At 34.5% G+C, this 16,961-nt stretch overlaps 1 protein-coding gene across 1 annotated transcript; it reads left to right on the forward strand.

Moving 5' to 3' along the window:
• Positions 1 to 11,581: 11,581 nt before the first annotated feature.
• Positions 11,582 to 12,980, forward strand: LOC146906679 (B3 domain-containing transcription factor VRN1-like). The gene is made up of 4 exons (XM_085730300.1): positions 11,582 to 11,993; positions 12,137 to 12,261; positions 12,570 to 12,861; positions 12,949 to 12,980. Exons 1-4 carry the CDS (start codon positions 11,582 to 11,584, stop codon positions 12,978 to 12,980), a joined length of 861 nt encoding a protein of 286 aa, XP_085586426.1.
• The last annotated feature ends 3,981 nt before the right edge of the window (positions 12,981 to 16,961 follow it).

A 16,961-nucleotide genomic window follows, 5' to 3' on the forward strand; every position in this document is an offset into this window, starting at 1 on the left:
AAGTTACCTGATAACACAGAAGTGAGTATTCCAGATACTACTTCTGAAGTTATTTCAGAAGAAGATACTATTCCTGATGAAGAGACTGATCATATTGATGAAGCTGTAGAGCCTGCACCTCTTAGAAAATCACAGAGAGTCAGCAAGCCACCTACACACTTGCAAGATTATGTCTGTCAGTCTTCAGTTTATCCTATGACAAATTATGTCTCTTATTCTCAACTAACTCCTCAACATCAAGCCTATGCTCTCTCTATTTCACATGACATAGAACCCTCCAGCTTTCATCAGGCCAGTAAAGACTCCAGGTGGTTAACTGCAATGCAAACTGAACTGGAGGCTCTCGATGCCAATAACACATGGGAGTTTGTAGATTTGCCCTCAGGTGATGTTGCAATTGGTAATAAATGGGTATACAAAATCAAGAGGCATGCAGATGGTAGCATTGAGAGATTTAAAGCTAGGCTTGTGGCTCAAGGTTACACTCAAACTGAAGGCTTAGATTACTTTGAGACATTTTCTCCTGTTTCAAAGATGTCTACCATTAGAGTACTCTTGGATCTAGCATCTATACATGGTTGGCATCTTCACCAATTGGGTGTGAACAATGCTTTTCTTCATGGTGAATTGCATGAAACTGTATACATGAAGGTACCTCCAGGAGTCACTTCTCCCAAACCCGGACAAGTTTGCAAATTGCTCAAATCTCTTTATGGGCTTAAGCAAGCAAGTAGACAGTGGTTTGAGAAGCTCACCACATTTCTTTATGCACATGGATTCACTCAAGCCACCTCTGATCACACATTGTTCATCAAATCCACTGCTTCATCCTTTACTGCACTTCTTGTGTATGTAGATGATATCATCCTGGCTGGTACTTCTCTCACAATTTTTGATGAACTGAAATTGGCTTTAGATCAAACCTTTAGGATTAAGAATCTTGGCCATCTTAAATTCTTCCTTGGGATTGAAGTGGCAGGTTCTTCTAAAGGTATTTCACTGTGTCAGAGGAAATATTGCCTGGAACTTTTAGCAGATGCCAAGCTTACCAGCTGCAAACCTGCTAGTACACCTCTTGATCCCTCTTCACGTTTACACCTTGATGGAGGTTCAACTTATCATGATGTTGCTGCCTACAGAAGGTTGGTGGGTAGATTGTTGTATCTCACAACCACCAGACCTGACATTGCCTATGCTACACTGCAGCTTAGCCAATTCATGGCTTCTCCCACACTCACTCACCATCAGGCTGCTTTGAGAGTGCTCAGATATCTCAAGAGGTCACCAGGTCGTGGTTTATTTTTTCCCCAATCATCTGACTTACAACTTCTTGGCTTCAGTGATGCTGATTGGGGAGGGTGCATAGACACTAGAAAGTCCATTTTAGGGTATTGCTTCTTTATTGGAAAATCTTTGGTGTCATGGAAATCAAAGAAGCAAAACACCATTTCTTGTTCCTATGCAGAAACTGAATACAGGGCTTTAGCTTCAGCAACTCGTGAACTACAATGGATGTGTTTCCTCTTGCATGACTTACAACAATCACCTTCACGCTTACCTGTTCTTTATTGTGATAATCAGAGTGCTTTGCACATTTCTTCAAATCCTGTGTTTCACGAGCGCACAAAGCATCTTGACATTGATTGTCATTTGGTACGTGAAAAACTGCAAGCAGGAGTCATGAGGTTGTTACCAGTTTCTTCACATAACCAGACAGCTGATGTTTTCACTAAGGCTTCAAATCCACGCCAGTTTTATGACTGTGTTAGCAAGCTAGGGTTGATTGACATATACCAACCTCCAGCTTGTGGGGGAGTATTGGAGAAAGAGACTGAAGAAATGCAAGATACAAGCTTACAACATGAGCATGCAGAGATTACTTAGCGCGCAAGTTTCCTTTAGCTTTGTAATTTCATTTCACATTTAACTTGCATTTACATTTCATGTAGTTAGTTAGAAGTAATAGTGATGATGTGTCACTCTATGCTTCTATATAAACAATGATTGTAACTGTTTTGATTATGATGAAATAATAGAATCATTTTTACTCAAATTCTCTTTGCTTCTTCTTCAAGCTTCTTCAAGCTTCATCCATGGCGGATTCCATGGCTTCTTTGTTCTTAGACAATCTAAATCTTAAAACTTTAAAATACCATAATTTATGTAATATGTATATCTTAATCTACTTCACAACTTTATCTTTGGTTTTATATATTAATCGCAACTTTAAGCTTAGGTTATATATATAGATACATGATACTTCCTAGTAAGTGGGTGAAGAGCCTTGTTCATAACTGTGGACCAAACAGGAACTTACAAGAGTAATAATAACATAGACATCTTAGTGGACTTTTATAGACAAAGTTTTCTAGTGCAAAATGAATAAAGCTTAGTCACTAAGAAACTAAGAGATGGTTCTCAAATTTTTCATAAAGTTAATATTACTAGCTAACCAAATATTTTGTTGGCTAAACTTCTTAATAGCCAAGTAAAAGGTGTTGATATCTCTTAAACAATCAAAACTAACGGTGAAGACTAGATGCATGAGGCGGTGCTTCTTTTTAAAAAAAAGAAAAAAGAAAACTAGTTTTCTGGTTTAGTAAAAGATAATTGATCTATACGATTTTATTGTTATAAAAATAAAGTAGAGTAATTTATTAAACTTACCTCACATTTCTTCTTTCAATTACTCCATTCCTTTTTTATTTAATTGTGAAGTTATTTCATCTCTACCTATATACATATGGACCTACATCTTGAAGAGAAGAAAAATAATAAAAATACCATGTTTTTATTTTTGGACGTTAGAGTTTTATGTGATACCGCGATAACAGTAGTAATAACTAAAATAAAAATGAAAGTAAAGTGAACTTAAGCGGAGACTTGTTGGAAATTTAGGAGGAATTGTAAAAATTACAAATTTTGAAGACTTTATGATTTTAGTGATGTTAAGTTAATTTAGTGGACTTAAGAGTTGTAGATATGAGATTTGAAATGAAACTTAGTTTTGGTGTGAAATAGATTATTTAAGATGACTGAATTTTTCTACTTTTGGTAATTTTAAGGGAATCTTAAAATTGAACCTTTGTTATTAATTTTAGTCTAAAACCAATGACTTAGTTAGTAACTAAAAGGAATAGTTATTAGATAAAGATAGTAATATTTTTAGAATGAGAGAACTTTAGAATAAAATTTTATACCAGCTATATTTCTTTTCTCAAAGTAACGTTTTAGAAAATAATAGTTTCGTTATGCGTGTCTTTAGTCCTTTAGAAATAATAATGAATAAATGGTTGAATTATGATCTCAATTGCTTTAAAAATAATGTAAAATAATGTTCATGTTGTTGCTGTTAAATTTAGACATCGCGCTTAAAGTATTAACCGACTTAAAGAAGTTTTGAGAAAGGACATAAAAATAAAAGAGACTTGATAGAATTTTTCGTAGAAATTTAGAGACAAACATTAAGATTATCATAATTCAAGACATGCTTAAAATAAGACAACCTTAACATAGTTAGAAATTTATCTTAATCGAAAGTATTTTTTTGAAGTGTTAGTTAATTTTTAGAAAAGAAAAATGTCTAATAGTGTTAGCTTTTACCTAAACAAATAATAATAATAATAATAATAATAATAATAATAATAATAATAATAATAATAATAATAATAATAATAATAATAATAATAATAATAATAATAATAATAATAATAATAATAATAAATCTTAGTCTTGTTCTTAATCTCGTGGCCTCTTTCGTAGGAAATTGTCGAGTTGTATTTTCTTGCTCTATCTAATGTCTGATCATCTCTCTCTAATTGCTTCGGTTTCTTTTCCTTCTTTGTGTCTTTGTCGTGAACTTTGAGAGATCACAAGTGAGAGTTGAGTGAGAGTAAAGTGAGATTGTGAGAGTTTGATGAAGTGAGTAAGAAGAGGAATTAAAACATTTACTTGGAGTTTCTATTGGGGTAAGAAAAAAATGGGTATATAACCTTTGCGAATGATATTGGATTCTCGAGGGTCTCTCATGACTAAGAGAAATAAAAGGGAATGCTTTTGCTCGAGGTAAGGGCACCTATCCAATTTTTAGATATATTTATACACTATTCCTTGTTATGTATATCTGCTCCGTATTTTCATACTTGTCTGATGATTTTAATTTCAAGGTGAATAAATGAATGTATATGTATATGAAATCATTTATGCATGAGATAAATTACTTATGGTATATTCTGAGTCGTAACATGTGACTAGAAGTTCATATACCTATTGAAAAATATTATGTCCATGCATTTCATAGTTACGTGACCACCAAGAGGAGTCACGAGGTGCACACCGGAGAGGTGGCACAGGGTGCGTTTTAAAACCACCTTATCCCGTAGTGGATCATCGAGTCTGATAGATGAGTAGATACTCATCTCCTTAGTGGCGTGGCCAGGACCCTCTGTGGAGGTGTATTAATTCCGGAACATATGCATTGACATATAGGCATTGCATTAGGAGTCGAGTCATAATAAATTTTGTATTAATCTTATTTTTCTAGTTGTTTCCATACAAGGGTTAAAATGCGATCTTTAATCCTTGTATAATGTTTGCTTTGTTCATGTTATCTTTATATTTGTTATATTCGGAAATGGTGACCCTTTCAGTGGATGTGTGGGCTATATGCCATAGATTAAGATGGCACCATGGGATCCCGAGATGCTTCCATGGGAGGCGACGAACTTCAACTTCTCTGACAACGGAACTACTATGTCTTAGGGATTTGACCCGGCCTTAGGACGGGTCACATTTACGGTCAACGTAACCGCAACTACATATAGTTATTAGGGAGCCAGATGTGAGCTTATTGTCATTAGAGGGTCTAGTACTCAACTTACTTCATTTTAAAGTCAAAGTTCAGCTTTGTAGTCCTCTAATTTTGGATAGTACTTTTGAAAGAAAATCCTCCCTCTGCGTAGGGATGTAATCATGTCATGTAAATTGTTGAACTGTCATGTAAAGCTCTATATAACTCTCACGTCTATTTTGAAAAGTACTTCAATTTACTTTGTGAATAAAAATATATAACTTGTGTTTAAAAAAAAAGGTTTATTCTTTTCTTTCGTTATAAAAAAAACATTAAAAGGAACATTAAATATATTTTGCAAATAAAGTTATGACTTATTTTAAAAAGGTTTAACTTCATTCTTCCTTTCTTTCAAAAAAAAAATAGACACACAATATTTGGTGCTGAAAAACGGGGCGTTACACTGACCAATTGAGATAAGTATCACCATTTAGTTTCTTCGACGTTAGAAGGGTTGCTGGAGAAAACTTAGGACACAAGACTCTTAACAGAGGATTAAACCTTATCTGATGTTGAAGTCATCTTTGACAGCACTTCGGTGTAAGTCGGACCAAGGACAAATTCAGAACAGTGCAAAACACTGTTCACAAATCACCAAAATAGAGAAAAAAACAGCGGAAACGTGGAACCTACGGACCAAACTCAGTCAAAGAAGGATTTACTATCAGATGTTGTGTAACACCTAGGGCCAGCGGTATAGATCAACTGTAATATCCCGCCTGTCAGTATCAGAATTTTACCAGTCGATCGTGTCAGAGGATTAAAGTTTATGCTCAACGAGTGTAGTGGAAAATATTTATTATGTGATGTCAGCTCATTACGTAATAAATATCAGAGTCAGATATCGCACGCCTGAGGCAGGGGCATTATGGTAACTGCGCGTTAAAGGATATTTATTTGGAAAAAGGCCCAAAATATCTCATTGTTCAACTTCTTTCTCTCTTTAGGTTAGAGAAAAGAGTTTTGCTCTCTCTTCTCTCTAACCATCGGCCTCCCTCTTCTCTCCCTACCTCACCAAATCATCAAATCTTCTTCCCCATGGATTCTTAAGTTGGTGATGGATCATACATCATGGTTTCCTTCTCATCCTCTTTCAAGAACAATTAGAAACTTTGGGAGATTTCACTACTTCTTCTCCTCTTCAACAACCTTTCATGAAACTTCATCTTCTCATGGTAAGATTTCATTCTATGATCTTTTATGATCCCTTAAGCTTAAGGAAGTGTGTAATTGGTTTGATTTCTTTATTTCTCCCCTCCTCCATGAAACTAGGGTTTTGGTTCGGCAAAGTTGGAAATTGAAATATGAGTTGTTTTAGTCTTCATGAGTTCATGGAACAAGAAGCTAGGGCCTTGAGTTTGTTTTGAAGTTTGATGTCAACTTGGGGTCAAGATCAAGAGTTAGGGTTCCAAGAGAATCAAGGAGTAGGTTGATGATGTTTATGGTATGTATGGCAATTTGGAAGCAACTAGTGGGAATTGGAGCATGGGCCAGAGTATGGGTTGTGTTTCTTGGTTAGCTTGAAGCTTTGGAAACAAGGAAGCAAACTAGGGTTGGTTGTAAATGGAAGATGATGCTTGCTTGAGCTTGAGGCTTGGAATTGCATTAAGAACTTGCAAGGTGAGTTCCTTAGATAGCTTACCACCCTTGGTTTATGTGTTTTATTTATGTAAGGAAACTATATGAATTCTAGGGTTTAAAGTGTAAGTTAGTTGCCCCTTTTCTTGCCATGCTTGCTATACTTGTATGTACTTGTTCCATGACTGTTTTATAGGTTTCTAATGATCCTAAGGGTCATATAGCACTTGGAGATGCTTGGTTTGAGGTTTTTAAGTCAAAAATATCAATTTTGAGGTTGCTGGACTATCACAGCTCGCCACGGCGAGCAAATAACTCGCTAGGTGAGCTAGAGGGCCGAACTGGGGGTCCTGCTCGCCCCCAACTCGCAGTTGCGAGCTGGTGCTCGCCTCCCCAGCAAATCTACTCGCCATGGCGAGTAAGACAGTGAGGCATCTCACTGTTTTGCTTGCTTTTGGCAGGCGTGGGGATTCGCGAGGCGGTTTTCTCTGAGGTATCTTTTTACAAATGTAAACCCCTCAAACCAAGATCCTCATTGTTAAAGTTGAAAATGCGATTTTCTTATAAACTAAACAAGTATTAGGCAAGTATAGTAAAGCATGGTAAATGAGAGTTAATACGATAAGAATCGGGTGGCAAAATATTCCTTAAGTAAGGGAATGAACTAGAGCCTCGACTAGTTGTCGAGAATTAGAATGTTAATCATGAATGACTATGTAAGTTAGATTGCGAAGAATATTTCTACTCCCATGAACAAGTATGAGTTTACCTTTAATCGGATCGATCAAGGTTCCGAGGTAACTCGCATGTATGATTAGGTTTAATCTTTCACGATGATAAGACTAAGATTATAACCGCATGGCGGTGCTCGTGTCTCTTGTTATCCACGTCAAGGGGATACGAGAGGTTCTCGACTCAAGGGGAACGGTACAAGCCGCAAGGGACCCGCACGACACCGAGGGAGTCCGATGTACGTACATCGGTCATGATGGGATTGTTCTCGGGGTTACTCCACCCGGGGCTCTCCGTAAAATGAACCAAGATAATAATGTTTGTTCAACGCTAACATAATGAGTAATGAACTTAGATGCGTATATGTATGATATGGCTATGATTATGATCACAAATGAACTCATGTATGATATGTTAAGTGCAAGTTATGACTAGGACAAGTAAAGAATGTGATGCCGATGACGTTCTTAGGTTTCCCTAATCGTCTGGCTTAGGAAGGTGCCATGAACATGTTACATGAAGACCTCGATACGTTTACTGTATCTTGGCATAGTGGTCTTAGGTTCCCTTGACCGCCATGACACATATGATGGTAGTAAGCTTATAACAAGTAAGATGGAATTAAGACGGTCCTAGTATGCACAACCGTCTAAGCATGCAAGTCCCCACACACGTATAATCAACCGTCAGGTTATAAAGTAGACACGTGGCGACCGTAGGGTTCCCTTGAGGTTGCCTATAGCCTAGGATTAGGTGGAACTCACTGAGACATTATGTCTCATCCCAATCCTTATTTGTTTCAGATAAACAGGTTGGAAGTCAAGTTAGTTGCCGGATGGATATTTCAGCAAATGCTCGTTCGTACACGCTGCGGAATGGATATGAATTCTCAAGGATGTATTGGTTATTATATTAAACAAAAGGTGTTGTATCATTTTGTATGAACGTGTATTGATGTATAATATTCATTCGAAGTTTTTATAGTTGTAAATATTAATGTATCTAGTACTAAATTATCACACTTGCTAGACTTTCTAGATACGTTTAGTATGGGTGTTACATCAACCAACGGGACAACTAGGTTGGTGACTTAACGGCTAGGATTTTGAGATTTTAGACTTGCTCTCAAGCCCATTGATCGTGAGCTCTGGTTCCAAATTGAGAACAAGATTTTTGGTGCTGAATTACTTGATAGATTAGATCTCGGCCTTTTGTATTTATAATAAGAATATGTACAAAGTAAATCCCATGAGCAAAGGGAGTAAATCTACCCTTTTGAGTTTTTTCTTTGTCCCTTTTTACAAGACCCTTTTCAATTTTCAAAGTACATTAATTATTTCTTCACCAATATACCCCTATTTATTTTACATATTTTTCTTTAATACTATGTAATAAATACTTTTGGAAACATTAACAATCCCTTTCTCCTAAAGGGTAAATTTGTAAAACATTAGCAATTGTCAAAAAAAATTAATACAATAATCAACTTTCATAATTCCCGTGTTTTTCACAAAAGGGTATAATATTTTGGGACGGAGGTAGTATTTATAAGGAAATGAAGATAATATAAATAAAGAGATAATATATCAGTCAATGATACTATTTATTACGCATATCTCAACGGTACATATTTATCATTATTTATTCTCTTTGAACATATTTACCATAAAAATACATTAATATGTATGCGTTTAATAGATATTATTGTTTTAATATGTATTAATAAAGCATCAACTGTCCTCGTGAGCTTAACTCACTTGGTAAGAGATAATGCATTATGTATGCAGGGGCCGGCGTTCGAACCCCGGACACCCCACTATTTCACCTTGTGAATTTCTCCAGCCGCTAGGCTACTTGACAAAAAAAAAATATAGCACTAACCATCTCCCCCTTCCGTCTCATTTTAATAGTCGTTTTAGAGTCGTGTGCGGTTCTTAAAAAATGAATAGTTGAGTTGACTTTAATGGTAAAATTGGTATAGTTTACTAAAACAATCTTATTAATTGTGGTTATTGAAATAGTTCAGTCGAATGTTTTTTGAAAAAGCTAAATTAGCCCACCTAAATTAGCACTAGGAAGAATCGAACCTGAGACCTCGAGGAGGATCACACTCCCAGGTCCCAAGCCAATACAACTAGGCTAACCCAAGTGGGTAGTTCAGTGGAATGTAATTCAATAAATAGGAATATATTATTGGAAAAAAAAATAAATGTTGCATTGATATTCTTAAGTCAAAATTATTTTGAGACATAAAAAAATTGCTAAAAATACAATTAAAATGAGACGGAGGGAGTAATTTGTTACTCTAAAAGTTTGATATACTTCTCCCGTTATAAAATAATTGACTCTTTAACATTTTCCCCATGCAACGCACGGGTATACACACTAGTATCTTTAATATGTATACAGGGGAGGAGCCTCTTGTTAGGATGGGGTTGCCTTAATTTGGCTACCCCAAACAATTTATTTACATTGAATGATTTGAGTACATTTTATTTTAAGCTACCATAATAATATATTATTATTCACCTCAAACAAATCTATTTACCAAATAAAAGTAAGAAAAACAAAAAGTTTGAAAGTTATCCCTGGATCGATAAGTTTATTTGTCTTACTTTGACACTCTCAATCTCTTTAATAGATGTAGAGAAATATAATTGTGTAGAGATTAAAAATATATTCAACTCTTAAATTTATTATAAGTATTTTAAAAAATCTTTATATTTGGCCCCCTCATGAAATTTACTCATCGCTGAATGTATATATGTATAGACGTTGTAGTACTTTTTATTCACTCGAATTTATTTTCTCTCAAAAATTGAAAAAAACCGATATCTTACCCCTTTTGTGTGAGGACATTAATTAAAAGATGAGAAATGATATTTATTTTCTCTTTATTGTCTTTTACCAATCAAAAAGAAGAAAAGGAAAATAGCCACAAAAGTTTTATCCAATGATCGTTCAAATATCATTGCTCTCAAAATATGCACAATTTTTAAATTAAGTCGTTATTGACATTGATCTTGTATACAGCTATTTTTTCGTTTAAAAAGATGGGAAATGATATCAAGTGCCTTATGACACTCTTTAACAACTTTAAATTGTAAGTTTTGATACAAAGTGATGAATTTAATGCATTGAAAATTAAATTATTTAACTTTTTAAATAAACATTTTTTTAATTAAGAATCTTTAAAGAGTGCTCTTAGGATACTTGTTAACAAGACCTAAAAAATTATAAACAAACACTTTAGATGTGATGTTCTGTTTCTCATTTTCTTGAATAAATGATTTTCTGTTACTTGTTCCAAGAAGCCTCGAGCTTCCCTCTCAAAAATAAATAAAAAGCCTTGAGCTTTGATCCAGTAGAAAAATGAATTAAAGTATTTGTAGAATAGAGTAGGGTACAGTAATCAAGCGTTTTAATTAAAACAAATCAATCTTCCTATTAATATGGAATATGGAAAATCATAGCTTAGTTATTCCTCTTGGCATCGAAACTTCATTATTTTCAAACACAGTACTCACTCATTCATAAGATTTTATACTTTTATATTAGGCAAGATCATGGCTAGTGAAATTTATGAGGTGAAGCCAATTCACTTTTTCAAGATCATACTTGCTCAAAACCTTCACCAAGGAAAGCTTGTAAGCCTTTAGATTCTTTGATAATGTTATTTTTCTATTGTTTTTTATTAAAGAGCATGTTATTTATGTTTTTATATATTATAACATGATGTTACTTTGTATTTGGCTTGAAGAAATATGAGAGCTTAGTGCAAACTTTAATATTACTTCACAGGAACACCTTATGATGACATAACAGAAGGATAGCATGACATAGTGATATATAAATTACAAACCTGAAAGCAATTGAGTCATTTTACCCCGGTTCGAATTGGCTCGCTTGACCTTAATTTTATGTATTTTTTGGAAAATAATTAAAATAGTTTACTTGCTAAAAATGATGGTTGCTCTTAGGTAAAAAATAGTATATCAGATTCAGAAGCTAGCTGCTTTAATTAGAAACTGAGGAGGCTTCAAAGCAACACAGACCCAATCTGATGTGTTTCAAGCTAGGTTAGGCCACCAAATTTGTGGCGTGTGAAACTGTGAACTGGTCTTGCCAATTTAATTAGGGAATTTTGTTTCCCACCCTTCTCTCTTTTCATACATCCTATTCATATTGTTAAATATGAAAAAATGAAGGGTTTCTGGCGGTGTTTTAACGTGTTTTGGAGAGAGTTTAGCTCTTTTTTGATTATAAAATTTGAATACCGTAGGGCGTGAGAGAAACGAAAAATAATATTATGATTTGGCTAGTTCAATTTGTGTCGAGTAGATGATGTTTCCTAAAGTAATGCAAAATAATTATATGATTTCTATCGTACATATCAATATATATGGTGTAATTAATTGACAGATGATGCCAAGAAAATTTGTGGAGAAATATGGAAAAAGTCTACCAAAAGAAACATGTCTAAAGACTCCAAATGGTGGAAAATGGAAATTAAATTTGGTAAAAAGTGATGGCAAGGTATGGTTTGAAAAGGGTTGGAAAGAATTTGCAGAGCATCACTCTCTAGCTCATGGCCATCTTCTGCTTTTTAGATATGAAAAACCTTCCAATTTTGAGGTACATATTTTTGAAAAGAGTGCGTTGGAGACAAATTACCCTACCAAAAGAGTTGAAGATAAAAAGATCTCCATTGATCAAGGAAATGAATCTCTAAATGGTGAAAATTGTAGAGCAGCTCAAAAGAGAAAAGCTAACTCCTTTGAATTTGGAAGTAGTAGTTGTGTTAAAGTTGGGAAATCACAAAAGAAGTCCAAAGGTAAAAAAAAAAAAAGGATTTTACGTCTTCAATGTCTCATGAAAGCTTCACAAGTATGTGCCTGATAATGTTCCAATTTAGTAGGCATTTCATGTTAAGTCTTGATCATGAAATATGTGCCTGATAATGTTCCAATTTTGCAGGAAAACAAGTGATTACTGCTGCTGAAAAAGTTACAACTCTTGAAAGAGCAGAATCTTTCAAAATAATAAATCCATCATTTGTTGTTGTCATGCGTGCATCATATGTTGAACATAGATTTCTGATGGTAAGTTACAATGACATATTTTGCTTGTAGAACCAATAACCAAATCTTTCTCTAGTCTTTAGTAGATTAAGGGGTGAGATATATGTAACGATAATTTAAAAATAATTTACCTGTGGTTTTGGCTTCAGTCCTCATAGTGTGTTTCTCTTAAGGTCTCAGGTAAGATTTACCTCGGTGCAATTTTGGTGGTATATTCTACAAATAAAAAATAAAAAATTTTAACGACTATGTATGTACTGACTAAGAATAATTAGAGTATACCACACATTTTTTATTCATTAACATTCGTTTTTTCTTTTGTTTGGCAGAATATACCACGTATGTTTGGTTATAGACACTTTGATTTGGATAAGAAAAGAGGAGATATTTATTTTCAGGTGTTAAATGAAGGAGTTTGGCCTACAAGGTTTTCTATCAGGAAGTCCAGTACAGGACTACAATTTGATATCACAAGTGGATGGAAGGCATTTGCAGAGGACAATAACTTGAAAGTTGGTGATGTTTGCAAATTTGAGCTCATCTCTAGCACTACACTTACCTTCATTGTTCATATCTTTAGAAATACAGACAATGACAACTCAAAGTGTTCAACTTCTCAAAGTAAGATCAATTGATTTTTAATTTTCTTTTCAAATTAATTCTTTTTTTTTCATTTGAAAAATAGATTTATTCTTCCATCTTATGCAGAATCTCTCCAAATGAAAGAAGAAGCTACATAAGGATAAAGGGAATCGTTCTCATTACTGCAAATCTACAATCAAATCACTACCACCACCAAGGAGTTTTAGATCTTAATGAAGCTTAATTAATGTTGCATGTATCTAGTGCATATGTTTTAGGAACACTACTAAAAAAAGAAAACACTATTAGTCTACTTCATGTAACCAAGAAACTCAACTTTATTTTGCATTTCTAGACATTACTTGATGGTATATGCTATGTTTCTGAATGAACTATAATGCTTTTTTGGCAAATATTATCCCTAGAGTATGTTTTTGTTTTAATCTTTGTTTTGTAGTTATTTATGATTGAAATAATAATTGGTCATCCACTCTTGCTATAAATGTTTTGGTGTCATAAGTTCTGCACATGAGGAAATCAAGCCAAAACAAGGTTTGAGTGTTTGACTTAGATTGATAGAAAATCTACTCGTCTTTCTCCAAGTGTGATTGATTATATAGGTTTAACTTACTCACAGGCTAGGTCATATAGACCAAAATCATTAATTGAATGAATCTGAGAAGTGAAATTTCTTTTATAATAGAGACCGAAGTAGTATCTTATTTGATGATGATACAAATTAATGAGTCAGGGATCTACTTTGTGCGTTCCCTCTGGGTGGTCCTTCCCGTTGTTGTGATCTTGTTGTTGTTGAGTCGTTGTTATGGAAGCTTGTACGACTTTGTTTTGTTGTTGGAGCTGCTCCAGCTAAAGATGCATCACTGCAATAATGTTTGGATCAATGTTTTTTCTAGCTTTGTTGACCATCGTTATGAGATAATTTGCGAGTTTATGTTTGATAAGTGTGCCTAGGTTAGTTTTACTGGGGTCCCACGGTGGACGTCAAACTCACTCCAAGTGAATACAATATGAGAACCTAGCCCGTGATTAAGTTAAACCTCTTAGGTTTTATGTGTCTAGTTAGACCATGCCTTGAGAAAGATCTCAATGGTCTTATTTATAGCGTTTTCAACCTCCTTTTAGTTATAACGACTTGGGAGCTTCCTTTCTAAGCCTAGTTGGTTTGTTCCTATATTGGAGGGTGTGTAGGCGTTATCTTTATCCGCATATGTTGCCCGTGAATATTAGCTTAATCCGTTACGTTCGGGTTAAGGGTTTAGGGCGCCTACGTGCTACTGTATTGTTGCATTGGAGGGAGTTCCTAGATAGGCTGGAGGCGAAAATGTGGGGTTGACGTTGGGTTCTTGTAGTTGTGTGTGTTTTTTTTTTTATTAAAATGGGTTGGTTGAGAAGGTTCAGAAGTAAAAATAAAATTAATCATTCACTCTATTTTTTTTTTATAACTTCATACTACAACAAATGCAAGGAAAATTATCCATTGATTAAATACAACAATATTATTTTAGATAAGGGTGTCATCATTATTAAAATTAAAAATCTTACTTTTTTTATATTCCTTACTTCTTCTTTTAACGTCACAGCAAGATGAACCTGTTCATCTTTCTCCACCGCAGTCATATAGTGAGCCAAATGCCGCGAAAATTGAAAATTGCTTTTCTAACATAAAAAAATTCCTATAAACACATGTAAAATACTAAAATGCTCCCCGGCGGTAGTTAACTACCGCTGACTTATAACTAGAAAACTGACGGTAATTAACTACAGCTGGGCTTTTTAGTCTTTTTCATGTGTTTCTAGGAAACATTCAATGTCAGAAAAGCAACCATCCCGAAAATTAGTGAGCCAAGTGCCCAAAAAAACGTAACTAGACAACAATGTATTTTAGAAGCTACATGTTTATTTTATTCTTCAACATTATATAATTTTCTTTGCAATTGTTACTAGAAATAATCTTGATTGTGTTTTATCATTGATTTTCTGGGTTGTTGCTTATAAGGCTATCATCGAAGAAGGCTAAAACACTATTCCATGTCTTATTTGTCAGGTTACATTTTTTTTTTATCAATGTTGTTGTATTTGGCTCAAAAAATTTCCCAAAAAATCAATGTTGTCGTATTTGATGAGACCCTTATAAGCAATGTTGTTGAATTTTCCATACTCCCAAATAATCAATGCTTAGCCATAACCTATGCAACATTGCATAGGATAAGGTGCAATAAATGTACATTTTTTTTCAACATAAACTATCATATTAATTATTTTGTTCTTGAAAAATGATTCTTTTTCTCTATCAAATTAATCAATATTTTTTTTATAACTTTATACTACAACAATAAAGATTACATCTAATAACAAATGCAAGGAAAAATATCCATTGATAAAATACAACATTATTTTTTATAAGGGTGTCACCAATTTTCTGGGCATTTTTCCTAATGATTAAAAAATAAGTGTTATGGCTAAGCATTGATTTTGTGGGAGTAAGGAAAACAATACAACATTGCTTATAAAAAATACAACAACATTGATTTTCTGGGAAATTTTCTGAGCCAAATACAACGGCATTGATAAAAAACGTAACCAAACAAATAAGACTTGAAATAGTGTTTTAGCCTTCTTTCATGACAACCTTATAAGCAACAACCCAGAAAATCAATGATAAAACACAATCAAGATTATTTCTAGTAACAAATGCAAGGAAAATTATCTAATCCTGAAGAATAAAATAAGCATGCAACTTCTAAAATAAATTGTCGTCTAATTACCTTTTTTTGGGTATTTGGCTCACTAATTTTTCGGATGGTCACTTTTCTGGCATTGAACGTTTCCTAGAAACAAATGAAAAAGACTAAAAAGCCCAGCGGTAGTTAACTGCTGCCAGTTTTCTAGTTATAAGTCAGCAATAGTTAACTACCGCTGGGGGCATTTTAGTATTTTACATGTGTTTATAGGAAGTTTTAGTTGTTAGAAAAGCAATTTTCAATTTTCGAGGCATTTGGCTCACTATATGACTGTGGTGGAGAAAGATGAACTGGTTCATCTTGTTATGTCGTTGGAAGAAGATGTAAGGGATATAAAAAAAGTAGGATTTTTTATTTAATAATGATGACACCCTTATCTAAAATAATATTGTTGTATTTAATCAATGGATATTTTTCCTTGCATTTGTTGTAGTATGAAATTATAAAAAAAATAGATGTTTTCCTTGATAATTAAACTGCTGTTTCTGATGGCATAGAAATGGAGGGTATGAAACAACATACAATAGATGTTTCCCCTGTTTTAAAACCTGTTGCGACTGCTACCATTGTTTCTCCTGTCAACCAACAGTAATATAATTCTGCCCAGCATGCTAAAGCATTGGAACACGTTATACACCAGAGATGCGAAGCTTCACTGTTCTTGGAACCTGTTTTGAATGCAGACAACATTATTCCAGACAAAACCCATCCTTCTAATTCTGCTCAGCCGTCACAGTGCAACTCCCATCCAGGCAAAACCGAACCATGGAGCCTTGACTGGCGCTCGCAATTATCAGACAAAGTAACTGGACGTGAAACATCAATACACGGCAGCAAATGTGCTGACAGGTTTATTTTTACAGCAAGTGAGGAACTTTCAGGGGAGGTGCAAGCATCTAAGAAGCAGTCTGTTAATAACTTTAAGCATTCGGCCAGTTTTTTGAAGCTAGTGGCTAGAATGTCGTCTCGTGGTCGAAAAGAAATTTTAAAAATTCTGAAGAAAAAAGGCCGGAAACGGAAGGACCGCATGTTATCTAATAAGTCAAAGGAAGTTTCTAATTCTACTTCTGAATATTCTAAGAATTCAAATGCTTCAGTCTATAATGACGATTGGACGAATTTGGTAGTGTTAAATGAGAAATCAAGTGCGGCACAAAAGGATGTTACGAAGTTGGGAAAGGTGCTTGGGGCAAAATTCAGTGGTGATCCCAATAACAGTTTTAATTTGTTGACGAGGGAGGGAAGGAAATAGTGGAGGGCAGCGGGTGGTGATGGAGGGAGTTCGATTGATGGGGTAGGGAGTTGATTGTGGTGGTGTCTGTTGGGGTGGGGATGGAGAGTGGTTTCAATGAAGGTGTTATCTTACAATGCGAGGGA

The sequence above is a fragment of the Medicago sativa genome, chromosome 7 (assembly GCF_051527215.1).
Source record: "Medicago sativa cultivar Bolivia chromosome 7, Bolivia_mono, whole genome shotgun sequence".
Lineage (NCBI taxonomy): Eukaryota > Viridiplantae > Streptophyta > Magnoliopsida > Fabales > Fabaceae > Medicago > Medicago sativa.

What these genes read in the sequence shown, in the direction of transcription:
- LOC146906679 (XM_085730300.1), top strand. Translation starts at nt 11,582, where the DNA reads ATGATGCCAAGAAAATTTGTGGAGAAATATGGAAAAAGTCTACCAAAA. An exon ending in TTGAACATAGATTTCTGATG is followed by an intron (nt 12,262 to 12,569) that starts GTAAGTTACAAT and finishes TTTGTTTGGCAG; the next exon opens with AATATACCACGTATGTTTGG. An exon ending in AAAGTGTTCAACTTCTCAAA is followed by an intron (nt 12,862 to 12,948) that starts GTAAGATCAATT and finishes CATCTTATGCAG; the next exon opens with AATCTCTCCAAATGAAAGAA.